This window comes from Erythranthe guttata, chromosome 12 (assembly GCF_056151865.1).
Source record: "Erythranthe guttata isolate IM_541 chromosome 12, IM_541, whole genome shotgun sequence".
Lineage (NCBI taxonomy): Eukaryota > Viridiplantae > Streptophyta > Magnoliopsida > Lamiales > Phrymaceae > Erythranthe > Erythranthe guttata.
In genome coordinates, this window is record NC_142544.1 from 16,088,434 (window position 1) to 16,114,881 (window position 26,448).

The window sequence follows — 26,448 nt, forward strand, 5'->3', positions numbered from 1 at the left end:
AATTTGGGGAGGCTCATATTTGCTAGTAATTTTTAGTTCTTTAAAAAATATTGTGCAATTTTGCAGTTTTATCTAACTTTCAAAATAAGAAACATATCCCTCAGATTTATTTATTTATTTTTAATTATGATCCACTTTTAAATGGTGCAATTTGTAGCACTGCAATAAATATTAAGAGGGTTTATTCACAATTTAGAAGCTTGACTAAATTTTATCGTAGACAATTCAAAGTTCAAGATTTATTTTTGTAATTAACCTATGTACAGACAAACTAAAAAAGTTTGAAAGATGAATTGGTCCAAATTGATCTCAAAATGCTCACACACAAATTGGAGGGTGTAAGCTAAAACTCGAACTCGAGGTTTTTGAGCTTGAGCTTTTTCTTAATTCGTGAGCCTGCGAGTCGGCTTAGAGCCTACTTTATTTTATTATTTTTAATTTATATAATAGTAAAAAAAAAAAAAAATCGAATGTGGTTGGGCTCGAGCTCGTTAAAATCGGTTTGAATTCGAGCTCGAGCTCACAAAAAAAATAGTAGACGAGTTCGTTTACACGCATAATTGGAGGTCTTGTCGATGATGTTAACAATTGGTGAAATATAGTTTGCAAATTTTGAATTACACACAATCAATCACACACACATTACATGTGGAGGATGATTTAAGTACAATAGAGAGCTTTTTGTTTGTCCCACATCGGTTGCGGAAGTTAGAAGCGCTACAAACAAAGAATATAAAAGCAGGCGGCATTGCACTGAAATTCTCATACCTTTCTCGGCCTTTTGGCTAAGATCAAGTGTAGTATCTGTTCTTATCAGTTTAATATCTGATATGTGGGCCATTGGCCCACACGATATTAAATTCATTTTTTAAGGGGGAGGGCCCACCAAGTTAGCTTGCTGACTGGGCCTTCAAGCGTCGCCTATGCGTTGCACTATTGCACGGGCCTGGCGCACCCCACCAATTCTAGTCTAATTATTTTAATTTTTTTATAAATTATCATATTAGTTATATAATTTAGGTTCCATTATTTTGGTTTTAAATTTAATATTAATTAGAATCAATTTTAAAATGAGAAAGTTACAATTTTTGTCCCTCTACTTTGCAAAGATTTTACATTTGATCCTCCTAAGTTAACAAAAAATACATTTGGTTCCTTATGTTGCAAAAAATCAACACTTTAAGTCCTTTCCAAATGAAACGTGTGCCCCATTACTGCCTTAAACGATATGCCTTAAACGATAAATTGACAGAAATGACAAAAATGTTAAATTATAGAAATATGAGGACCGAATGTAATTTTTGTGAACATGAATTATTAAATGTAAAATTAGTGTAAACTTGAGGGATGAAAAACTGTAATTTCCCGATTTTAAAATATTGGAACATTAATAAAAAAAATAAAAAAAAAAAATTTCCAGCTTCAACTTTCAAAATTAGTCACTTTGTAGTTAATTTGATTTCACAAATATCCTTTTAAATTTGTGATGTTTGTTGTAACATTCAATTAAATATTCAGGTTTTTATAATTCATTTAGGAAAGGGCAGACACGTGTTCAAAACGAGGCTTTTTTTCTCGGGTTTTTGGTTATTGATTAGCCCAAAATTGGGCTTTTTCAATCTTTAATTTAAGAATGGAAAATTAGACTAAGCAGTAAATCATCTCACCAGACAACCATGTTTATGAAGGGAACTACACCCTTCCCGCCAAAACACATCTCAGAAAACTCCATGTCCAATATTTCGAATTACTATTGCTCACTTCTTAAACAATGCTGCGAGACCGGAAATCTGAAACAAGCCAAAAAGCTCCACGGACACATAATCAGGACCATCACGGATCCAGAGACGTTCTTGCTCAACAACTTCATCAATGGGTATTACAAGCTCAACAACACCGCCTATGCACGCAATGTGTTTGATAATTTGCGCAGACCAAACCCTTTTTCATGGAACACTATTCTTTCTGCTTACTCGAAAGACGGGGATGTTGGGAAGATGCAGGAGGTGTTCAATTTGATCCCAAGTAGAGATGGAGTTTCGTGGAATTTGCTTATTTCGGGGTACGTAAAATGTGGGTTGAGTGGCAAAGCTTTAGAGGCTTATAGATCGATGCTGAGGCATGGGTTGGAGAATTTGAACAGAATCACTCTTTCGACGATCATAATAATGTTGTCGAACAAGGGTTGGGTTGGTTTGGGTGGGGTTATTCATGGGCAAATAGTGAAATGCGGGTTCGAGTCATATGTTTTTGTGGGGAGTCCTTTAGTTGACATGTATGCAAAATGTGGTCTGATAAATGAGGCTAAGCGTGTATTTGATGGGCTGCCAGAGAAGAATTTGGTTATGTACAACACGATGCTTATGGGTTTTTTGAGGTGTGGCATGGTAGAAGATTCGTACAAATTGTTTGCGTGTATGCCTGAGAAAGATTCGATTTCTTGGACAACGATGATTACTGGACTTATGCAAAATGGGATGGATAAAGAAGCACTTGATTTGTTCCGAGAAATGAGGTTCGAGGGAGTGAATATGGATCAGTTTACTTTCGGAAGTGTTTTAACTTCCTGTGGAGGTCTTTTGGCATCCGAAGAAGGGAAGCAGATTCATGCGTATATGACTAGAACTGATCATATGGACAATGTTTTTGTGGCAAGTGCCCTTGTTGATATGTACTCAAAGTGTCGAGACATAAAAAACGCAGAGACAGTCTTTCGGAGGATGCCGTACAAGAATATCGTTTCTTGGACAGCCATGCTAGTGGGCTATGGTCAGAATGGATACAGCGAGGAAGCTGTTCGGGTTTTTTGCGAGATGCAGAGAAATGGAGTCGAGCCAGATTATTTCACTTTAGGCAGTGTGATAAGCTCTTGTGCAAATCTGGCCAGCTTGGAAGAGGGAGCACAGTTTCATTGTCGAGCACTAGTTTCAGGATTGATTTCCTTTATAACGGTATCTAACGCACTCGTTACCCTATATGGTAAATGTGGGAACATCGACGAGGCCCATATTTTGTTCAATGAAATTAAATCGAAGGATGAAGTTTCTTGGACTGCAATAGTTTCTGGCTATTCCCAGTTTGGTAAAGCCAACGAAACCATTAATTTATTCGAGGAAATGTTGGTTTGTGGTCTTCAACCAGACGGGGTTACTTTCGTTGGGGTTCTTTCTGCATGCAGTAGGGCCGGATTTGTCGAGAAAGGCCGTCATTATTTTGCATTAATGGTGGATAAATACCGAATTAAACCAGTTCTTGATCACTACACTTGCATGATTGATCTGTATAGTCGAGCTGGACAGCTGGAAGAAGCGAAAGATTTCATTCTCCAAATGCCTTGCTGTCCCGATACGATTGGCTGGGCGACTTTGCTGAGTTCGTGTAGAAATCGTGGTAATATGGAAATAGGGAAATGGGCTGCAGAATCTCTTCTTGAAATCGACCCGCAAAACACAGCTGGCCATGTGTTGCTTGCTAGTATATACGCTGCGAAAGGGAACTGGGATGAGGTGGCACGATTAAGAAGAGGAATGAGAGATAAGGGTGTTAGAAAGGAGCCAGGGTGTAGTTGGATCAAGTACAAGAACAAAGTGCACATTTTTACTGCTGATGACAAATCGAGCCCGTTTTCCGAGCAGATTTATAAGGAGTTGGAAAATTTGAACTGTAAAATGATGGAAGAGGGATATGTGCCCGACGTGAAATCTGTTCTGCACGATGTGCACGAGTCTGAGAAAATGAATCTGCTGAACCATCACAGTGAGAGGCTTGCTATTGCGTTTGGTTTGATTTTTGTTCCTCGTGGTCTGCCCATTAAAGTGGTGAAGAACCTTCGTGTGTGCGATGACTGTCATAACGCAACGAAGATCATTTCGAAGATCACTGAACGAGAAATTCTGGTTAGAGATGCTGCACGGTTCCATTTGTTTAAAGACGGGAAATGTTCTTGTGGAGACTTTTGGTAGTGGATGCTATAAAAGATGCCTGAAGCGTGAAATCGCCAAAAGCACAATGCGGTGATTGAAGGTAATATAGTTACATGTATTTGGAATATGAGAAAATAAATTATTATTTTGTCGAAAGTTCAATTCATTACCTTGGAGAAGAAAGATACAGTTCTCTGTTTTTGGTTTCGTCTTTGTCAGTTTTCTTCAATGGCATCAGATATCTTCATTACACTTTTTTTTTCTTTCTTTTTAAATTGACAAGATTTTGGGCAGTGTGATCGTTCAATGTTTAAACTCATTGACTGTGTGTTTATACATACCAAGTGTTCGAAGTCTGGTTCTTACTTAGTACCGTTGTAATATTGTTTTTATCATGAATGCTGCTCTACATGACTGTCTTAAAGTATATGAAAAAAAATCAATCTTTTGATTCAACAAAACAAAATTTGCATCTGTTGAAAAAAAATCACACGGAAAGAAAATTACACACACATCGGTATTTAAACCTTAAAGAGTTCATCAAATTGATAGATTTTATTAAGGACAGGTGCCGAAGCTGAAGTCGACTAATTAATGCTCCATTATCTTCATTCTTTTTCATCTTCTTTTAGTGATTTTATGGACTTCAATGGAATGTGCTGCAGGTTCTGCACAAAAATGAAACAGAGCTTATATATATGGTCATGAATATTCAGACAGGATTAATAGCAACGGGACTAGAAAGATTTCTACCTGAATTCGAGTGCAGATTTCTATGACTTCACCAAGTGGGGCCCAGTCGCCGAAGTTTCTCTCGACGAACTGGTAAGCAATCCCACTTTTGCCCCTGCCGACTACAAAGAGTCCACCTTTAATCTCACCTTCACCCTTAAAATTCATTTCCAGTCCAACAGCCTTCGCTCGTTTGTAGTTTGCGATTGCTCTCGAATTGAACAGAAAACCAGATATGAACTTTTCTTTGAGCAGCTTCCCTCCACCGAGTGCCTTGAAAAATCCCTGCCCTTTGTCGTAGAGCAAGGCACCACCCCAATATCGAGGCCAAAAGTCGTTTACCTAAAAAAAATCGGAACTGTATCATTGAGCATCATTTTAGCCCTTTGTGCTATACGTAATAATTGAAATTTCATACCTCGGATTCTATATGCTCATGAAGAACGGCAAATAGTTGAACTCCAAGAGCATCAAATATCGGTTTCTTGGAGTAGAGCTGATGAGATTCAGCTCTGCACATAATGCACCTGATTGCGATTGCATAGTAATATAGTGTACATCAGACATATATATTAACAGGAAAAAAAAAGGTGTGGTCAATGCATTATGTTCGGAAAAAACCGTACCCGGGCCGACGAATGCAGACAAATACAGCTGGTTTCTCCCGCCACAATTCCGAAGCTTTCACGGGAGGCGCCTTATTCTTGACCAACCGCTCGATTCCAATCTTATATTCAGGAGCTAATTTCTGGACAGAGATATTCTCGATAGCGGAATACGGAGCTACGTTTTCAGCCACTGGCGGTGGTTGTACGCAGCCACAAGCTCGAGACTCTGCCGGCATGGAAGCCACGATGCCCTTAAAGACATGCCCATCTTCAATCTTGAAACTCGCCAGAGATTGTTCTATGGTAATATCGGAACCGGAGCTACTTCTTCGCGAGTTTCTTGTCATGTTTTCGAGTTTTTTGGAATTATTATCGCTCTTATTGTATATGCTGTTGTTTCTTGAAGGTGGGCCGTTTTGCTTTCTGTCCGTAAAACGAGCGATGTGGCCTCTTTTCATTGCGTAGAGAGAAGAGAGATCCGTGTTGCTTAAGCTGAGAAGCTCCGCCAAACTTTTGCCCGAGGCTTCGAACTGGTCACCGTACTGCATCAGCGCTCGATCGTGCAGGTATGACCTAATTTCAAGTGCATCCTTCAGCATGACACAAAGAAAATCATTATTGCTGATCTTTTCTTTTAGTTGGATATGGAGCAAACCAGTAAAATTTGCATATTATGCACGGAATATATTGATCGAGTAATTAGTGTTTCAGTTCTGTCGGTACGGTTCTGGCTTAAAAATGTGATATTGACCCTTTTTCAGTCCGAATTTAACAAAACTAACACAACTTGAACTAGCTAAATTGGTCGTTGGATGAGAAAGTTATGCGTAATCTGAAATTTGCGGTACTGGTAAAACTGGAACGACATTTAGCATTTCAGTACGTAGAAATTATAATCCCTATGTTTGCGTGAATCAACATACAAAAAATTGATGATGATGTACGACGACGACGATGATGATGTCATGATTTAAAAAAACGAACCTTTTGGGGACGAGTCATGCCGATGTCATCCATGTCATCGGAGTTCATTGCCTTCAAAGTAGGTACGTCATCCCACCCTCGGTCTAACAGCTTCGGTAGTAATTCCTTAAGACAACCGTTTCCCACAAAATCTTCGATCGAGAAAGAAGCCATTGCCAAACTGTACCTACCAAAATATACAGAGCTAGAAAAGAAAAGAAAAAAAAAAAAAACAAGTTTATTTTAAGGTACTGGTTTTTATTTATTGAACATAAACTCCAAGGTTTTATTTATGGATAATACATAAAAGCCATTGCCGGCCAAACCATTTATTATTACAAGGCCTGTGTGAATTCAATGCATCCCATCCCATTTATTATTATAAATTTATCTGTCTGGCACTTTGTCTTACTTTTCTTACATTGCCTTGTTCCACTGAAGTAGGTGTTTTCAGGTGTAGTGTGTGTAGAATACTTACTGAAAATTATTATTCTTTGTCTTAATTTATAATTCTGATATATAGTATTTAAAATTTAAAGTGTAAGTGGTAAGCAATTATCTGGTTTTACAAATATTAATAGGATGTTTCTTTCAACCTCGCCGCCCAAACCCCTTCTACATTAAATATAGGGTAAATTACGGTCGCTCCCCTGATGTAAGATTAAATTATGAAAAGACCCTCTTTGATTTGAATAATTACAATTACCCCTCAACTATGAATCTTCTTACACGTCCATCTTTACGGTGTCAAATTCAAGATAATTTTCTGGATTTTGTCTCTGTTTTGTGCAAAAATGCAGTTTCTGATGCATCACAGTCGTGTATTTACAAACCAAGAAACGCAACTTATCATCATCTTGTTTCAAAACGTGGAGGTCGAATGGAATAAAACGGGTACAAATTGGAAAATATTCCACATAATCTAGAAGATTCCACTAAATTTAACACCGCAAGGATGAACTTGTAAGAAAATTCATAATTGAGGGGATAGTTGTAATTACCCAAACATGAGGGATTTTTTCATAATTTAACCTTACCTTAGGAGTGACCTTGATTTTCTCTTAAATATATAATTTTTGCTTATCTTTGTTTGAAATTTTCAATTTTGAAATAATTATTTTCACTTCAATTTGGCTCTTGTGTCACTCTCACCCTACTTAAAAAGAGAGTATTTAAACACTTTCTATATTCTCTTTTTACTATCTACGTATATTTATTAATTTTCTAATATTTGTACGCAATAACCGAAAATGACAAATATCTTAGCACACACGTAAGGAGTACTAATTTGTAATATTTTTTGATTAAAATATTTAAATAATTATAAAAAAAAGTATCTAAAATACATTGTACTTGTGTATAAAATAAATAAATTCATGAGGTAGATTTAATATTTTTATTAAGAGTAAAAATATAATTTTGAATATAAAACTTAGAATAATTTAGAAACACTCTCATGCAAATGCCGTCCCAACAACAAATCTGTGTCACGTCTGATTGGACAGTGTACAAGTGTGGCACAATCTTAAATAGGGTCACATTAAACGACGACGTGGCCACATTCGATATGCACTACTGTTGTTCAAGATAAGATGTTCCGAAATGTTCTTGTCTTAGATTTTCTAATACAAATTATAGGGGGTGTAGCTCGTAAATCTCTTTTGTCTAGTTTTATATAATTAACAGTCCTAATAGTTCGCTTTGGACACTGCATTTACCCTTTGTAAATTCGCTTGGATTTAGCTTCTTAACCTTATTTAAAAAGTCTAGAATGCCCCTCACTTTATATTATTGTTGGTACTACACTTCTTTCCCACTTAAAGAAACGCTACTGCTCATAAAGACGTGTTCTGACGTTTTCGATAATATTTATTTATATATTTCTCTCAAAACGTTGCTCAATATTTTTATTTCACCAAAGCACGTTTTTCAGTGTAGATGGGCGGAGCTACGGTGGTGTAAAAAGGGGGCGGAGGTTGAGCATAAGGTTTTTTTCGATTTCTTGTCGTAATTTTGGGAAGACTCGGATATGTTTGAGAACTATAATTATATATTAGGAGGAGAGATAAATGGTGTTTGGTTACATGTATAAATAAAATGGAGAAGAAAAAGAAAATAAAAAATCATTTAATAAAGGGCATTCCAGACATTTCGGATGAATAGAGAGCTAACCGTACGCGAAACTTAAAAGGGGGAGTGCAGTATCCAAAGTATAGTACCGAGGACTATCTAATATATGAAAGTAGCCAAAAGGGATTTACGAACTAAAACCCCACAAATATACTCTACAATCCACATATACATATTTGAACTTCAAAGCAAACTTGTTTTTTTTTTTTTTTTTTTTTTGTGTGTGTGTGTGTGTGTGCAGTAACTCATAATCTGCTGTGATAATAACCTCGTAGAACTCGTTACGAGACCTAATAAGGTAATGCACTCTTTAGAATTTTTGCAAGGAAAATATTTTTAATTTACTTGGTAAAGGTTAGTGTGTTGGATAAATCAGGCATTTTATTCAAATGCCTGAGAATTTTTCCCGCCATTTCTCTGGTCGAACCCTCCCCGTGATGAAATGCACTAACCAACGTAGCAGGCAGTAACCTATCCCTCGATATATCCGAAACCGAATCATCGCCACCTTTCATCAAGAACCTCTCGATCACCCAAAACGCCTTCTTCGTAACCCCCTCTTCCTTATGCTCCTTCACCACATTTAACACATGTCGTACAGCGTTTCTCTCGGATAAAAACCCGACACTCTTGTCCACGTCAACTTTGTCTTCCAACAAAGTCGATAAAGCCGATAGAGCCGCCTCGACCACCTCGACATTCTCGTGGTCCAAACACGAAAGCAGCCTCTCGACAGCCTCCGCTTCGATCAAGCAGAACGTTTCTTGCGAGGAACAAACCCCTCTGTGAACAGGGCATAAAGAGAAAGTACTCTCGTCCTTCGATAAATTAATCGATATGCATTTCCGAAAAAACGAGAGTTTTAGAATCTTGTTTTTTTTCTTCCTCTGTGGAGGCCTCGACAGAGCCACCGAGTGTCTCGACAGATTCTCTAGCCCGATAGCGGATAATTTCTGAACTTCGTCGGTGAAAGATCTTGTCAGTAATTCGGTTAAAAGCGAGGCGAAATTGTGGGTTTTCGCCGTGAGCAGAATCTGATGGTCGTACAGCGTCGTTGTTAATCTGACGAGAATTCCGACAAGTCCCTCGAAATAAGAACTTGTGTGCCTGCTCGATCTCGTACCGGTTTTATTTATCTGAGCGATGCTTGTCGTAACTGCTTGTATAGTTTTGCTGTTGACCAAAGCTAGGTTCAACGTCAGGTTCTGATGAGGTAGCTTGGCCAAGAAGTTAGCAGAAACCGCGTGTTTTTCCGTGATTGTAGTAATTTCGTTCGGATTAGCGATTAGGCTTTGAGGCTGTCCTTGCGTTTTACACAGCCTGTCCGATAAGGTGTGCCCCATAAAACCCGCGAGCGTGATAAGCAGCTTGATTGACTTAATCCCGAGTTCTTCGTTCGGATTGTTAATCAGGTCGATCAAATCGTAGCTCGCTTCCATTTCCTTCACAACCGAAACGATAGTACTCGAGGCTTTATCGGATTTGATCAAACAGAGCAAGATTCTGATTAGGTTTATGTTCAGTTTGTCGGGGGTTGAGTTCTTGATTCTTGATACTATGTTGTACACTATGTAGTCCGAGGCGAGTGTGTGTCCGTGCGTGGTGACCTGGAAATTCTCGAGATCAAGGCCCGACTCGAGTACGTTGGCTAGTATTAGAGCAGCCTCGTTTCTTGAACTCATTTCCTCGTTGTGGGTTGATGATCGTGTGAAGATTTCTTCGATCATGATTTGCAGTATTCCGGCATCGACGAGTGCTTTGGCGTTTGGATTGTGTGAAGATATTTGTTGCAGTGCTTTGAATGCTGCATTTCTGCTCGGAGAATTTCCGGTTTTGACCATTTCGATTAATGCCGGAGAAGCCCTTTCGGCTACGTAGGTTTTGCTCTCTGATCCGAGAATGATTTTTCCTAGGTAAACTGCCATCTCCATTTTCATCTCTTCATTACCTGCTGTTCATATAACTGTCATTTATCTCTTTTCTTTTTTAACATTTAAAATAGGGGTGGAAATAGGACCGATCGGATCGTAATTAGAACTTTTGGAAAATTTCCGATTTTTTTCGGAAGTGAAAATCTAATTTCAATTATGTTCCAGAAAAATAACAATTGGAATTTCGAAAATTGGAACGAGAAAACTCGTTCCAAAATCGGAAATTTTCGGATCGGAATCGGCTGAATTTGGAAATCTCTATTTCACCTAACATATAAATTCATAATAAATATTTGTTTGGAAAAAAAAAATCAGACTTTTCGAATTAAAATCAGATATGAAATCGGAATCTCATATATATAAATATATTTCAATTATGATCCAAAAAAAATCGAAAAAACTCGAAACCGGAATTTTCGGAGTTCGGAATGAAAAATATTGTTCCAAAATTGAAAAAAATTCGAATCAGAATCGGCGGGAATCAGAATTCCGGTTCCAATTTCCACCCCTAGGAGAAACTAGATTTCTTGATCAATAGTACCTTCAAGTAGATGAGTGAGAAGGGGTTCCCAATATCCGTTTTCGGCCATGAGCTTGATATTATCCGGAAGCTTCTCCAAGTTCTTCAAGATCTCGTCAGCTTTTTCCGAGGCGAAAGAATCCAACGGCTGTCTGTATTTGACCGTAGTCAACATCAGAATACCTCCGGCCACTGCCCCTATTTCATTACAGAAAAAACGGGATTTCGAAAGCTCGACTAAAAGCGACGCAGACGCATGCCTAACCGGCGTGTGACTACTCGAAAGCATCTTTATAACCGTCGAAATATCAACTGTTTTCGCAACAATTTCCTGTCGTAAAATATTACAAGATAAATTATAAAACTTCGATCAATGACCAAATAAATAAATAAAAACAAAAAAAAAAGTCGATTATGACCTTCCCTTCTTCGTCGTCCTCAGCCAACTGTTTCAACAGTTCTAAAGTAACCTGTCTTATGCTTCTGCTTCTGTACTCGAGAAATTTTGTGAGCAAAGGAATAATTCCGATGCTGCGAATTTGTACTTTATTGTACGGATTAGTTCTGCACACGCTTTGCAAATCATCGATCGCTTCGAGTACCATGTTGTCTGAGCTAGCCAATGAGAGAGCTGCACGCGCCACCTTAATTCTCGCGGCCTCGTTTCTCTCCTTCCACTCGTCTATCGTTGCTTTTAGAGCAACGTTTGTGCTCAAATTTCTGCTCTTTATACTCTTGCCTGATTTTGGACACACGAGTTCGTTTTGATCTTCGAATTTGTCGAAAAAATCGCTAATTGCTCTTCTTTCGTAAGTCACACCACTTTCGATTGTAACGGGATCTTCCATAACCGTTTTTGTTAAAGGACAGTAGAAAGTCTCGTATAGCGGTTCCATATACCGAGCCAGCTGCGGCAATGCAAGGTTATTTCTGTCCAAAACAGCCGATATTTCTCGACTATTAATATTATTATAATCAGGAGTGGAATATGTCTGAGATGGATAATCGGATAACTGAATATTCACAGCAGAAATATCGGCATCGACCGCGTAGAGATCTGTTTCTATTTCTCGAGAAGTGGGGCCCGCCACAGAAAACGAGGCCTCCTTCATTTCCTTGGACAGTGACTTGGCTGCCTTGTCAGCATATTCTTGATTCCCGTACGTCGATAGCGGTATCACGTTGAGGTTTTCTCCGAAGCTTTTGACTAGGCCTTCGAGTTGGTGCACTGTGGTTATGATTTCGGAGGAGTTCATTGTGTGCACGTTTTTTTCGATTTTTGTGGTGAAGCTTTTGGCGAGTTCGACTTTTTTTTGGAGGGATTGGAGGATTTCTACGGTGTTTGTGGGAGTATTGTAGTTTGTGCGGAGCTCCATTATGATCATGGATGCTCTGTAGAAATAGCACCCGATTTCGATGAAAGTGTCCTTCTCTGGTTGTATGCATATTACCGATTTTATGATTTCGAAAATCGCTGATATTATAGACTCGATGAGGCTGCCTGCAGGACCCAATCTTTCTCGCAGCTGAACGAAAAAAGAATCGGATTTTTTATTCGAAAATTTGAATCCGAAAAGTAAAAAAAAAAATTCAAATACATGACAGAACATAAATCTTGAAGAATCAAGAATTAGAAGCTTTTTTGTTGGGGTTTTTTTTTTCTTTCTCATTTGAGTGAATTATAGTTGTTTCATAGTAGCTAATAATACCAGAATTCATCAGAAATTCATCATAAATTCACAAGAAATTCAAATGCACATGTAGATATCTGAACAATTAACATGTAAACGGTGAAGAAGATTTAGTTAGTGCATACATACCTGAGAGTGATGAGACCACTCAGAGCTATTACTGCCTGACATGTTTGTTTAGCAGTTGAAGAAACTTCGAAACTCTCAACTCACAGAAATCTCATATCCGAAAAATCGATCCTTGAACCAGTCTCCAAGAATTGCATTTCGTCGTCGCCTGTCGTTTTTCTTTTTTCGTATTGAAAATGTCATTTATTAGAAAATTGCAGCATGTTGAACATATATATATATATATATATATATTTTAATTATAGTACTAAACTTCTCTTCATTAATGTTAGGTGTTTTCTGTAAAATATATAGAGATGGACCAAGTCAGCTCCGGCAGAAAAAACCTCGTCAACTCGTCGATAAACTTTCGTAGCTGTACTTACTGTCTTAAAAATCAAGACTTTAGTAGTAGTGTCTCTCATCTTCAGGTTTCTGCATCAGACCCTTGATTAAAATTCAAGATTGGGCAAAAATTGTGCCTTTTTTTGGGAATATGAATATATGATGGAAAATAAAAAATCAAGAATTGAATTAGTTAATTGCTACCCTTCACCATTGACTTGAACTAAAAGATTATTGAATTATGTTTGATTTTTTTATTTTTTTAATTAGAAAATTATGTTTGATTTGAGAATGAACAATTGACCATTTCTTGGTTATTGATTATGAAATAAAAATGTCACAATCATAAACACTTGGCATAATAAGAGTAGTAGACTTTTGTTTCCCACAAAAACAAGTTGTATTTCAATAGAGCTGCTGCTAAAGAGTGGTTAGCATAACTGCATCAACTGGCCAGCTGAGATTATTTTATCATTAATAAGTGGTTACCAACTTACTTTTACAGCTTAATCCTTGTAATATTTCTTAATCTTAGTCGAGTCGAAAACAATCCCGGAGACAATAAAATGCTTTTATAACATCAGGCTTATTCTTGTATAAATCATATATAATAAATATCAATCCATTACACAGCTCGGTAGTTCAGAAAGCAAACCGTATAGACTAGACCGTTTTTTTGGTCTGATCTACTACGGCTCTTCCAACCTCGTTTCTTGGCTCTTTCGAGCCTTGGAAAAAACAGAAAAATATATGTACACACCTATTTCTCGACGAATTTTTGACTCGAAACAATTCTCATATACAAACCAGGGCCGATACTCTCCCCGTTTAATAAGCACTTCAAAAAACTCAGTCTTGCATACTAAAAAATCCTCGGACCATGACAGCTGGCAATAATTGTCAACTCGTTGTAGATGAAGATTAGTCCATCTTCAGATAATAACGAACTGGCGAACCCCATTATTCTCAGATGGCATTCTTTTCTCTCTAACACAATGTGGTAGTAGTAATCGGAGCATCAAGTATTTAAGAATGTCGAGAGATGCGAAGGACCAAGTCGATAATTGGCATAAGAATTCCCCTAATTGAAAAAATAGGTAGAATCGAGAACTTCCCTCAGGTCAAAGTCTCCTCTTTCTGGAAGTGGAGGGAATTTAAGTTTCGGAAACGATTGTTGAAAGCCATCCAATAACTGTTACGAAAAAGAAAAAAAAAGACAATTAATAGTCTGAAAATGCAGTAGATGGTAAATAAGATTTGTGCTAATTAAAATTTAAAATAGCTTACATTCTCCAATATTGGTGCCTCGTAAAGCTCAACAAACTTTTCTCTGAGAATCTCGTTCATTTTGTCCACATCGCATGCGTGAGTCCAATATGAATCGTGCACACCTGGATCAAATAGTGGCGGAAGTTACTGTCAGAACAAATCATGAGCAAAAAATACAAAAAAAAAGTCGGATTTGGTTATTATAGAAACCTGCGAAACTTAATCCCGCCTCGGAGCAGGCAATTGCAGTCATCATCATGTGGGACCCATCGAGAGAGTGCACGAAATTCGGAGGAAAAGCTGTTCTCTGACGCTTTGCCATCACCTTTGATAATCATGCAAAAGAAACACCCGATCGAGTAAGAACAATATTAATCTTTCTTTTTTTATTTCGTTCCTCTACTTTTTTATAATCTTAGAAAGGCTCGTCTGGTAAAGAAAAATGAAACTTACCTTGTCGGTTTCACGTTGAAGAGTCAAAACCTGAAGAGAAGTCTTGATCTGCATCGAAATCCATAGCCAAATTAATTTCAATGACATCTAGTATTTATGCTACTAGTATGAAGTGCATGGTAAGTTACCATGTGCCTTCCTAATTTGCGGTAAGGCTGGACAACAGGGAGCCCAAGTGGTGTTGTCCAACGTACTGGATGGTTCTCCGTTGCTATAATCTGCAGATATGAATAACGAAGCCGAATAAATTAAACAACCCTAAATCGGTCAAACAGCCTTGCTTAAATCATTAACTAGTTAAAAAAACTAAAAAACAGTAAAATAAACGAAAAATTGCACAAACCTTTGCACAGTCTCCCAGCCAACTCATTATGCTTCGTGCAGCCTCAAACATTTCTCCTAAAGCAGTCAATGTTGTCTGTTGAGGGTTTAAAGACAATTAGCACAAACCATGCTAAGTTGCAACTTAAATAAATGCAGGGATTAGAATGTGCCATGATTATTCAACACATGTTATGCATTAATTGCATCTTAATTTGAAGAAAAAAAAACTTAGTTAAAAATAAAGCTGAAAGAACAGACTTTTGCTGCATAGCAAGCGCAGGCAAACAACTCTGTATCGTCCTCCATAGAAGCACGCTCTTTTAGCCTCCTCTTGATTTGATCACGTGCACCTATGTAGGTGACACCGTAGACTGATGTCATCACTGTTTGCTTGACTAATTTTCTGTCCACCTGCACAAAATTATGAATAGATTCAACAAGCTTATAAGATAGCACCGTCCATTTGAAAAACGAAAGATATACATATATATATATATATATATATATATATATATATATATATATATATATATATATATATATATATATATATATATATATATATATATATATATATATATATATATATATATGTCATGGTATCATATCCTATGCATAATAAGGACATGAAAAAAGGAATGGAAAAAGGGACGAAAAAAAACCTGGTTGATTAAAAGCCTAGCACGCATGACATTGGGATCATCAGCAGGGTCTTTAGCAGCGTCCCTCTTCATTATATCCAGAACTCTGCATTGAGGTCAATCTTTAATGATATATCATTTATATTAAGCATCAATTATAATCCACAATGGCTATTATTCTTTCCGTAGTATGATTAAAAAAAAAAAGCTTCACTTATTCGAGGAAAAAACCAGCAAGGTTTTTCTGGATTAACAAGGGAATCTATGATGTGATGCATGCCAAAGGGAAAAATTACCCTTGGCCTAATGTTTCAAACTTCTTTCTTATTAACATATAATATTGTGTTTGTTTCATCAAGGTCCATTTTTTTCGTCTCTTATCTTATGCTATTTAATTTAGTTATTATTTACTTTTTGATTGGTGTTCTGGATAGCTGGGCAATAGTAGCATAAGTTTAACATAATCACACACAAAAAAAAAACAAAAAAAATTGAAGAGGGAATATCCATGATGATTATCGGAGCTAACCTGGCAGCAATTCCAGAGTAAACATCAGCAGGCTTATCTCCCGCAACAAGATTGACTGCAGCCGCCCCCAGCTAAATAAATGACATAATAAAATATTACATCAAAATAAGGGAAGTTATAAATAAATGAAGTATGATAGATTTCGAACGTTTACATTGTCATAATGCTTATAGTGCAGCTTTATGCAGAATAAAAATATTAGAATTATAATAACGTGAGTTAATAAAAAAGAAATAAATCTCGTGGAATTAAAAAAAATATAATTTGATGTAAAAAAAAATGGAAGACCAATATCCACAGGAACAGAGTCTAGTCTATTAAGTGATGTAGTTCGTTACCTTGTCCCTTCCAAGAGCAGCATAATGTTGCAAGCCGTTACACGACCCATCCTTCAAAATAGAATATAAAAATAAATAAACATTCAGTTTCAGCTTTAATAATGTAAATTAACAGTTTAAACCCTCACACAAAAAGAATGCAGCAAACAAATTGCTCAAAGAGAATAAGAAATAATTGCTTCACAGGAAACTTCAAGGGGCTGGAACTGAAAACTTTAGTATAAGCAACATTATCTATATTTGGATGAACAAGTAAACCTATTAATAGAAAATTTCAAGGGTTTTTGAAAGAAATTCAGACCTTGTGAAAATTAATTATAATAACCAAAAAGACACAAATCTTGTGAAAGGCACGTGTCAAGAAGTATCTTTTCCAAGTAAGAATAACAGAATATTCCATCTAATCATAAAATATTTTCACCAAAGGTTAACAGAATAATTTACTGTGGCCTGCGGGACGACTATAATGAGATGAAAACTATAGAGATAAAAGGGACTAAAATGAAACAATTGAGATATAAGGCACTAAAATGAGATCTGCTGTCAAGATAAGAGACTATTCATGCGATTTGGTCTAATACACACAAACACACACACACACACACGCGCGCGCGCGCGTATATAGTATGACAATCAGTTACCTGGTGGACTGGAATATAAGACACTGTACTCTCAGGATAAGGACTTCTTAATGCTTCAGTGAGGCTCATGCAAGTGGCCAAGCACTGGAAAGGGTCCTCTGCACCTAACCACCATCTTTTTCCTTCTAAAGGCCGATCCGCTGAATCGAAAATATCTTCCATATGGTTTTCAGTAAATGATATTCGACCGTCATAAGAGAATTTGTCAACTCCTCCACCATATAAATTTGCCAAGTGTACTTTCAACCATTGTAATCCCGATTTTCCAAGTGGACGACCTTCCGCAAATTCCAGGATTCCTCGACAGAGGTCTGAGCCAAGATGGTTCAAATACGGGTGCATGGGATACGCTCGCCCTCGAAAATCGAGATTGTGAGGGTAGTAAAATCCTTCTTCTTCCTTTATTTTTCTGGCCACCTACTCTATCAAATAAAGGATATTAATATTGCAATACTGCAGAACTTTCCTGATAATAAAGTTTCGGAAAAAGGTAAATGAGGCGGGCTTTCTTACAGCAAGTTTGAGTTCTATATCGCACCGCTGCGAATGTCTTTCGCTGTTGACCTTTTTCACAGCTTTGACTTTCCACTTCCATTTCTTTATTTCTGCTTCGTCTTCTGTGTCTGGTTCCTCTGGCAATGGCAGCTGAATGGACAACAAATTGAGGGGAAATTTTAGTGATAAAAATTATTTTTCTGAGGTTTACAGGGTGAGTGTATATCCTAAAAACCAAAGGAAAATTGGAGTTTAATATTTTATTTTATTTCGTGGAAATGATTACTTACATCTTCACGGTCAACCAAATCAGCAAGACGACCTCCATTAGCCCAGATTCTGTCTACAACACTCAGTATTCTTTTGTTCACCCTCCATTTTGTATTGCCGAGAGTATTAAGTGCCTTAGATGAGAATATGGTAATAAATCATAAAGCACAAGCCACATAGCGATGGAAATACTGTAGCAAAAAGTGAAATAATTAAGTATAAATTGGCAAACCTGAAAGATTGGTTCCAACTCCTGCTTTGGAGTTCTTTTAACAGCCTCCCTTTGTTGTTTTGCTCCATGTGTACGCATCATATACGATGGCAAAAACAAATAAGCACCTCGCTCATACCTACAAGCATTATCAAAGCCTACTGAAACTATGTAAAATCAAAAAGCTATTGTTTCTAACAAAAATAATTACGGCATATTTAGAACCAAAGGGACTTTAATTTATCTGCACCACAAAAGCAGATATTTGAATGATATCCATGAACAGTGTGCCAGGTTTTTAAGGGATGAATATTCCTCAGATGAAATCTACTCCTAGGGTGTATCAACTTTCTATCTCTCTTTTTTTTCACGTGAAAACATTTCCCGCAAAATAAATAAAGGAAATTGATAATAATGACAGCTGAAAATGTACAGCACAGTCAATGCAGCTATATAATGATTCAGACTGTTATAATTTATTGTTGAAAAACAGCAGCAAAAAAATAAGACCATGTGTGCATACAGAAACCAAGTATAGCATACCCTGTCCAATTTAGCGGGGGAACCAACATTGGCATATATGGAATCACCATGTGCCTAGCCTGCATAAACAGGGGAAAAAAATATATTATATTCTGCAATGGTCAACTACGCGAATGCTATTGCATAGCTTAGAGAGCGAACTTATATATGTTATCTGCAATAAGATCAACTAAATGAATGTTATTAGCAGAGTTTAGTGAACTTGTCCTGTAATGCAAAAGCCAAAAGAAGAAGATAAGAGAGGATCTCAACTTACTGTTTTTTCCATCCCTTTACGAACTAGAGGGTCACACTCGATTACCCCATATCTCCTGCTACCTTTCCTATACATAATCAAATACAAAATAGTCTAAGCAGTAGAAGAATTTGGAGAAGAAGGTAGTAAGCCGATGATAGATCAATTAGAGAAACATCAAATTGTACTCACAATGTTTCTACACATTTGAGTGTGTGCACAAAAGCAGGTCGAATATCAGGTGCCCCATCATCCCTCTGATCAACTGGAGGTTGTATGTAGGCTGTTTGCGTCAGTATCTGAATTAAACGGCACCCAACCTGTAATATACATTACTGCAACTTCAGTTCTGGTGTATACATACACATTAAACACACATACATGTATATAGTGTGTGAGTGTGTGGGGTGGGGGGTGGCTACCTTCACTTGAGCATCTTGGCCCCAGGGCTTCAAATCATCTTGATGCCTTACTATATTCCTAACTTGCTGAACTTTTTGTTTCTTCATCAAAATTTTGACCTTTTTCCTTAGTCTATCTTGTTCCTTTGCCTCGGGATCAGGTCCTTCTTCCGAAGTTCTATTTAACGCATTTTTTCTCTTGCAGTTATCTAAAAATTTATGAATCCTGACCTGGTCAATAACAGAAACAGTAATCGGAACTTTCAGACGCCATCTCAAATACAAATTAGGAGGGAACAAGAAGAAAATCCAAACTGCCTTCTTTTCTTTTACTTTGGCAAACAATTTAATTGGAGGAACAGACAATCCCAATTTTAAGGAAACTAACAATATAATATTTGCTTCAAAACGAGAAGAAAATATAAACCTTCATTTTTTTCTACTTCGGCTAACAATTTAATTAGAGGAACAGACATTTTCCACATGAAAAAAACATTAACAATAGCATATTTTCTTCAATTTACCTCACCTCTAAAGTTGAACTTCAAAAGAGTGAATATATGTCTTCTTAGAAGCATGTGGTAAATAAGTTGTCTCAGAAATTTTTAATCTTTCTAATCTAGTTTGAACTAATATTGAGTTATTGTAATGGACTTGAAAGCCACTCTACATGGAGTCGTTTGAAAACCTCCCCAAATCATCTTCCCGAATCGAAATTTTTCAATCCAAATACACTAAATCAGTTTGCCAACCCCACACGAGCGCACAAAATGAAAATTCAGAAGCCGTTAGAGATGGTCTTAATAAACACAGCAGATATACTACATGACACCATCATTTGCCTGTCTTGGTTGTAATTGGAAATAGTACGTTAGCGGGTTAGAAGAAAATTTAACATTATGTAACAAAACAAAACAACATCAGTAATAAAAAGTCAACGTTGCACTGGGAAAATGTGAAGAGATTGTGAAGCCTAAAAACCCGAACAAAGCTCGGATTTTTCAAAATGTCAAACTGTTCAATTCAATCCATGGACATAAATTAGAAGAAAAAAATCTGAAACGGCGTAGATTAACCACCACGGTAACCAAAACCATGGTAAAATACATTTCTTTCTACGAATGCTATAATTCTATACATTGGCCTGTTTTTTTGCATAAATCAGATGGTTTCATGCAGGCATCATAGATTTTCTTGGCATGATATTCTTTGTATATTACTAGGATAGGCAAGAAAATCTATTACCATCACAAAGGCACTGTTGATGCCTTAGACAAACTAAAAGGAAAAATTAACCGAACAACAAATATAATAAAGGCCAAACGAACAAATAATAATTTACAAGAACAGAACTCCTCATACTAAGAATTCCAAACTCATAGTAATGAAACAAAAGGGAAAATAAATATTATTTTATATGTAGCCAACCTCGTGTTCTATGGCTTCACCGATATGACACGCAGCTTGCACAACTCGAGCGCTGCCATTCCCTCCACCAGTCATCAGCAAACCCATCAGCTTATGCATCGTAATAACCGCCATCATTTCTGCAGGCAATTGGTCAAAATACGGTGCATACGCACCGCGGTTTTTCCCTTCCTTGCACAAATCCTGCTCCGCAGCAATCGCATCTCTCAACGGTTCGAACCAACCTAAGAACAACGACTTGATGTAAGGCAAATTGGGGGCCAATTTTTGCTCACACATGTCTTCTAAAAGCTCCTGATATTCCTTTGCCGCATTCTCCCACGCCTCCGTTTCGATCTTTATTTGTCTCCTCCTAAGACTATTGTACTTCCCTAACCCCATTCCTCCCACTAATTTCGGCTGCTTCTGCTCACGGTTATCCGTGCTTTTCACGTTGATTTCTTTGTTGATCTCTTCTATTAATTCCTGAAGTTCGTCAACCTCTTCTTCGGAGGTGGACACTAAAGCCTCAGCCGCTGCTGCATAACCCCTTGTACTCCCAAAAAATCGAAAAGTGTGGCTAGAAATTGCATAATTAGGGCAGCTCGCCTCACGCGGTGGCCGCCAAAATACTAAAGCTCGCCGGAAACCTAATTCGGAGCCACATGTATTTATACAGCTTCGCAGCTGACGAGGTACGGCGTTTTCGACAAAAATGGAATCTTTGGGGGATTTTCCGGCGGAGAAGGCATTGGGGGAAGGATGGGATTCCGAAAAAACCTTGAAATTTCTCAAATAGGATTGCTTTGATAAATTTCTCCACATGTTTCAGTTGGGGGATCTATTGATTGGTGGATGCCCAAATGATGGCGAAGAGTAATTAAATAAATCGCTCAATTTAGCGTTGGCGGAGAGAGAAAAGCTCTCATGGCAGATAAAGCTCGGAGATTTCTAGAGAGAGAAAGAGGAATGAATTGAGCGAATTGAGAATTGCTGTTGTTGAAGAAGAATTGGAGAAGAAGAAAAAGGCGAAAGGGGAGAAGGGAGGCTGTGGCTCTGTATTAAACCCTGCTAAAAACCTACTCACAAACACAAAGTAATATTTGAAAAAAATCAGGAAATCAAAAGATCCATATTAGCTTTACGGGTCGGTTTTTTTGGTTTCGGGTCATCATTCGTACCGACCCGACCCAAACGACGAGACTCGTCTTGTTGAATTTTTTCCTACCCGTTCTAATTATATAATGGGGTCTACTATTCATGGTGCATTTTTTTCCAGTTACAGTGTGAAATAATTCATTTTCTTTAATATTTTTCGAAATCCTCTCAACCCGAATTTAAAACTTACCGAATCGTCAAATTTGTCCGGTAGTATCATTTAGAACACAATAATTATCAAGAAGGATGGAACCTACTTCGATTTTGAGATTAAAAATGTGTTTTTTGTCGATTTTCGACATTTTTATGAATTTCGTGTTCTGTTGCACGAAATGAAACACTCCATTTCGTGTAATACAACACGAAACACTTTTTTTTTTAGAATTTTATATTATTTCGTGTAAATTTACGTGAAATCAATATATATATATATATATATATATATATATATATATATATATATATATATATATATATATATATATATATATATATATATATATATATATATATATATATATATATATATATATATATATATATATATATATATATATATATATATATATATATATATATATATATATATATATATATATATATATATATATATATTAATTACTTCATTTCTAACACTCAAATAAATACAAGAGAATAACAACAAACTTAAAATGAAATTCAAATACTAAATAAACTAAAATTCAAATGTAAATACAAATTAAAATAAACCTATATTTCGTAAACTACGGACCATACTTTAATATAATAATAATATACACAAATCCATAAGACATTGCATAGTATTCATAACAAAAAATATATATTTCAAAATCTACAATTAAACTACAAAAATTATATGGTTTACATGCAAAATTAAAAATAAAAATTAATAGTAAATAGACCAATTTTTTTAAAACAACAAAGAAAAAATTTAAGTATTAAAAGAGTATGATTTATGATCATTTGTAATATTCATTAATGTAACTATTATTATAATTATTAGATATAGAATGATTATGAAAATAAAAATTCAAGATCTAATAATAACTCATTGCTCATGTAGGAGATCAATTGGTGAAAATTGACATGTATATCCAAGTAAATCAAATAAAATTCTCTTGAATCTATCTTCTACATTAAAATATAATTAAATTGTAAAGTACAATAAATTGAAGAGAGTTTTATTGGACAATAAATATTATTATTATTATTATTATTATTATTATTATTATTATTATTATTATTATTATTATTATTATTATTATTATTATTATTATTATTATTATTATTATTATTATTATTATTATTATTATTATTATTATTATTATTATTATTATTATTATTATTATTATTATTATTATTATTTACAATAAAAACATACTACTTGAAGTCTATTTTTTTAATACAGTTAGGGTTGAAAAATATTAAAAGAAAAGAAAAGTAGTCATGACAAAATGTGAACGTATTATATTATTATGAGGAATGATCGTATTTAACTAGTGTTTGTAATCAAAACCTATGATTTTAGCATAATTTTAGTTTTATTCTTAAAATATATGTTTTTATAGCAAATTGAATTCTAAATCGTATGAATCAAATTGTGATATTCTTGTTCTTATTCATGTATAAAAAAATCGTTTAAATAACGTGAAATAAAAAAAAATAAGTTATTTAATACGATTTTTTTATGCAGGAACAAGAACAAGAATATCATGATTAAAGTATGGTCCGTAGTTTACGAAATATATGTTTATTTTAATTTGTATTTACATTTGAATTTCAGTCTACTTAGTATTTGAATTTCATTTTAAGTTTGTTGTTATTCTCTTGTATTTATTTGAGTGTTAAAAAATAAATTAAAAAAAAAAAAGTTTAGTGGTTTCACGTAAATTTACACGAAATTCAAGCTTGTATTTCGTGTAAATTTACACGAAATACATAAAAAATATTAAATACTATGGTTTCGTGCATCGTAAAAAAACACTGTTTCGTGCTTCTTTGCACAAAATGCTTCTATCCATTTCGTGTTAGGGAATACGAAATACTCATGCACGAAACATGGTTGGAAAAGGGTTTGAGAGAAATGTGGTTTTTTTCTTTGAAAATTAAAAATGAAATAAAGTCGCACTGCAAGCCGGTAAAAGTTATTCTATGAATAGCATTTCAGTTATATAATATATGCAAATCTACAATTCGTACATGTTTAACACAAAAATACTTACAATAATTATTAAAATATTATTTTTCTTGTTTCATAAGCTGCAAATTATCGGCCAAGCTCGTAAAATTATGCTTCTTTAATAATATTTTTGTTCGATAAAATAGCTAATTCGTTCAGCTTTTTTTTTAAATATAGTTGATCAAAGATAAAAATTTATCGACAAATTGTTCTCTATAAATAATTATGCATTCGGAAAATAAATATTCATTTCTTTCAAATAATCCAATACTCTAATTTAATTTAATTTTCAATCTCTTAAAATTTCTCTCAACATTATCAATTATGACAAAAAAAAAAACCTCCCATTAATATTAAAACATGCATCATATTTCAAATGTTTTCCTTTTTGTTCATATATAGACTTTTCTATTTTTTGTATTCCCATTAATTATTTTCTAATAATTTACTAATTTGTAGAAAAAAATATATTTTAAATTAAAAAAAAAAAAAAAAAAAAGGTTGGTGGTAAGGTGATTATCGACCAACCGACTTTCAAAGATATTGACATTATCGGCCAAAGGAAAAGGGAAAGTTCAGTCGGTTGGCAGATAAAACCAATCCAAATAGATTATGTACATCAATTTTTAGATGGCGAAACATCGATTGTTGATTTCACGAGTGATATTTTTCGTGATTTTGTAAAGTAAAAATAATAAATGCAAATTACATTTGTTGGTGCATCTCAAACAATCTTTATAGGAATGTACATACCACATGTGTGTGTGTAAACAAGTTTTTGAACAATTTTATAACTTTATTTGGTCTTTGATGAAATTTTTCATTGCTATAACGTAATTATTTTCAATAATATTAACATTGTAGTTAAAAAAAAACAATTAATATTTTTTTTGGCCAAGGGTAGTCCAGTAAAATTGCATGGGGATGATGAATTTGAAAAATCAATGTTAATTACGGCCGGATAATTAATGAAAAATGTTCTGTATAGATCCTATAATTAAAGTAGATAAAAACAAATCAGAAAAGAAAATTGCAACCAAATCAAATATTAAAAATAATCAAATCAAATATCTTGAGAATCATGAAAAATAAACTTCTAACAATATCTTCTAAATCTAAAATTACTAAAATGAGCTAATAGTATATTGCCACAAATACATTTCCTTTTTATTTATTAATAATAATAATCGATGAAGATTTTGTCACACTATAAATATAACTAACAAATGGTGCCAAAGTAAAAACACACAATTAATCTAAATTTTCGCAACATTTGGAAATACATAAAAGAATGGCAACTAATACGATTAAGGTTGTTTTCTTGGTCACTTTCTTGCTAGTCGCCTTCGGTAAGTATCCCTCTCTTATCGTGTAAGATTATTCAATCTTATGAATATATAATTAATTCGCTAATACATCAAGATATGAGCTCGTTTTTCTTTTTTTAAATTGTTAGGTGGCCAAGTTTCCGAGGCATACTGTGAGAAGGGTAGCGATTGTCTACCTTGGGGCTGTAGAGGAGAACCAGCTTGCGATAACGGAAATTGCATTTGTGTTAACGCGCCCCCAGTAGCTCAGAAAAATCGAAGGTTAATTGGGAGGAAGTTTTAATCGTGATTGATTAATTAGTCCTCTGGATTATATTATCAATGTCACACTCGTTGTACTCTCTAAATGAAAATAATGTTTATGCCTGTTTTTTATGATTAATGAAATTTCTCCATCTCGGTCTTTTACTAGTAAATTTGTGGGTTTCTAAACAAATATTATAAACATTGATAGATATATGTTTATCTTCAATTATAGATGTGTATTATCAAATTAATTATATATAATTACAAGTTAAAATATCGTAACACCACTAGATTTAAAAATTTGGTAAAAAAAAATAGAATATTTGAATTTTAATACTTGCACAAATATCATGCCCACAACAACTAAAAATAAAATTAAAACTTAAAAAAAAAAAATAGAAAAGGGAAGAACGTAACTCTCAATAAGGGGAAAATCACAGTTTTCATCCCTCAAGTTTATATTTATTTCACATTTGATCCCTCATGTTCACGAAAAAGGGGAAAATCACAGTTTTCATCCCTCAAGTTTGGATTCATTTCACATTTGATCCCTCATGTTCACGAAAAAACATATTTGGTCCCTCGTTTCAATAATTTAATATTTTTTGTCCTCTCAGTCGGTTTATCGTTAGTCCGTCAGTTTAGGTAGTAGTGAGCACAAAAACTTAACGAAAAAACTAAAAATGTTGAATTTTTCAAACATTAGGAATCAAATGTATTTTTTGTTAATATTGAAGACAAAATATGAAATCGATGCAAACTTAAAGGATGAGACTTGTATTTTCCCTCTCAGAAATTATATATTATTATGGGAATTGCTTACACCTAT

At 35.1% G+C, this 26,448-nt stretch overlaps 4 protein-coding genes, 1 long non-coding RNA gene and 1 other non-coding gene across 9 annotated transcripts; 3 read left to right on the forward strand and 3 right to left on the reverse strand.

Annotated features, from left to right (window-relative positions):
* The first annotated feature begins 764 nt into the window (after positions 1-764).
* On the forward strand, positions 765-960 carry LOC148766595 (U2 spliceosomal RNA). The gene has a single exon (XR_016035152.1). It is a non-coding gene; the product is annotated as a U2 spliceosomal RNA (small nuclear RNA).
* Positions 961-1,622: 662 nt separating this feature from the next.
* Positions 1,623-5,945, forward strand: LOC105967613 (pentatricopeptide (PPR) repeat-containing protein). 2 transcript variants are annotated; one of them, XM_088826620.1, is made up of 3 exons: positions 1,623-4,023; positions 4,589-5,566; positions 5,670-5,945. In XM_088826620.1, the coding sequence occupies exon 1, from the start codon at positions 1,677-1,679 to the stop codon at positions 3,960-3,962; it is 2,286 nt and encodes a 761-aa protein (XP_088682746.1). In that variant the 5' UTR covers positions 1,623-1,676; the 3' UTR covers positions 3,963-4,023; positions 4,589-5,566; positions 5,670-5,945. The 2 variants fall into 2 exon arrangements, with proteins under 2 accessions (XP_088682746.1, XP_012847673.2); XM_012992219.2 differs by having other exon boundaries at positions 4,589-5,945.
* Positions 4,354-6,727, reverse strand: LOC105967614 (uncharacterized). Of its 2 annotated transcripts, none has more exons than XM_088826621.1 (6): positions 6,639-6,727; positions 6,248-6,431; positions 5,282-5,853; positions 5,074-5,182; positions 4,677-4,997; positions 4,354-4,591 (listed from the first exon to the last, which is right to left on the reverse strand). In XM_088826621.1, the coding sequence occupies exons 2-6, from the start codon at positions 6,398-6,400 to the stop codon at positions 4,532-4,534; spliced, it is 1,215 nt and encodes a 404-aa protein (XP_088682747.1). In that variant the 5' UTR covers positions 6,401-6,431; positions 6,639-6,727; the 3' UTR covers positions 4,354-4,531. The 2 variants fall into 2 exon arrangements, with proteins under 2 accessions (XP_088682747.1, XP_088682748.1); XM_088826622.1 differs by having other exon boundaries at positions 6,248-6,407; positions 6,639-6,693.
* Positions 6,728-8,338: 1,611 nt separating this feature from the next.
* LOC105967584 (Armadillo/beta-catenin-like repeat family protein) lies at positions 8,339-12,828 on the reverse strand. 2 transcript variants are annotated; one of them, XM_012992190.2, is made up of 4 exons: positions 12,628-12,828; positions 11,227-12,333; positions 10,829-11,138; positions 8,339-10,304 (listed from the first exon to the last, which is right to left on the reverse strand). In XM_012992190.2, the coding sequence occupies exons 1-4, from the start codon at positions 12,667-12,669 to the stop codon at positions 8,698-8,700; spliced, it is 3,066 nt and encodes a 1,021-aa protein (XP_012847644.2). In that variant the 5' UTR covers positions 12,670-12,828; the 3' UTR covers positions 8,339-8,697. The 2 variants fall into 2 exon arrangements, with proteins under 2 accessions (XP_012847644.2, XP_088683553.1); XM_088827427.1 differs by having other exon boundaries at positions 8,621-10,307; positions 12,628-12,812.
* Positions 12,829-13,521: 693 nt separating this feature from the next.
* Positions 13,522-21,919, reverse strand: MGP3 (male gametophyte defective 3). The gene is made up of 19 exons (XM_012992189.2): positions 20,730-21,919; positions 19,323-19,532; positions 19,093-19,220; positions 18,922-18,988; positions 18,666-18,724; positions 18,144-18,261; positions 17,932-18,045; positions 17,660-17,791; positions 17,147-17,563; positions 16,506-16,556; positions 16,168-16,238; positions 15,660-15,744; positions 15,256-15,408; positions 15,017-15,091; positions 14,802-14,891; positions 14,674-14,721; positions 14,431-14,545; positions 14,239-14,342; positions 13,522-14,143 (listed from the first exon to the last, which is right to left on the reverse strand). Exons 1-19 carry the CDS (start codon positions 21,531-21,533, stop codon positions 14,033-14,035), a joined length of 2,952 nt encoding a protein of 983 aa, XP_012847643.1. The 5' UTR covers positions 21,534-21,919; the 3' UTR covers positions 13,522-14,032.
* Positions 21,920-25,284: 3,365 nt separating this feature from the next.
* On the forward strand, positions 25,285-25,789 carry LOC148766596 (uncharacterized). The gene is made up of 2 exons (XR_016035093.1): positions 25,285-25,394; positions 25,502-25,789. It is a non-coding gene; the product is annotated as an uncharacterized LOC148766596 (long non-coding RNA).
* The last annotated feature ends 659 nt before the right edge of the window (positions 25,790-26,448 follow it).

Bases quoted from the DNA above. Each gene is read 5' to 3' on its own strand.
- LOC105967614 (XM_088826621.1), bottom strand. From the start codon at position 6,400: ATGGCTTCTTTCTCGATCGAAGATTTTGTGGGAAACGGTTGTCTTAAG. The intron at 5,183-5,281 runs GTACGGTTTTTT...AATCGCAATCAG, and splicing joins GTCTGCATTCGTCGGCCCGG to GTGCATTATGTGCAGAGCTG. The intron at 4,592-4,676 runs GTAGAAATCTTT...ATTTTTGTGCAG, and splicing joins AAATCTGCACTCGAATTCAG to AACCTGCAGCACATTCCATT.
- LOC105967584 (XM_088827427.1), bottom strand. From the start codon at position 12,669: ATGTCAGGCAGTAATAGCTCTGAGTGGTCTCATCACTCTCAG. The intron at 12,334-12,627 runs GTATGTATGCAC...TTTTTCGTTCAG, and splicing joins AGTGGTCTCATCACTCTCAG to CTGCGAGAAAGATTGGGTCC. The intron at 11,139-11,226 runs GTCATAATCGAC...ATTTTACGACAG, and splicing joins AGGACGACGAAGAAGGGAAG to GAAATTGTTGCGAAAACAGT.
- LOC105967613 (XM_012992219.2), top strand. From the start codon at position 1,677: ATGTTTATGAAGGGAACTACACCCTTCCCGCCAAAACACATCTCAGAA.
- MGP3 (XM_012992189.2), bottom strand. From the start codon at position 21,533: ATGTGGAGAAATTTATCAAAGCAATCCTATTTGAGAAATTTCAAGGTT. The intron at 17,792-17,931 runs GTAAGTAATCAT...TTGTCCATTCAG, and splicing joins ATTTGGTTGACCGTGAAGAT to CTGCCATTGCCAGAGGAACC. The intron at 14,144-14,238 runs GTAAGCTATTTT...TTTTCGTAACAG, and splicing joins AGGCACCAATATTGGAGAAT to TTATTGGATGGCTTTCAACA.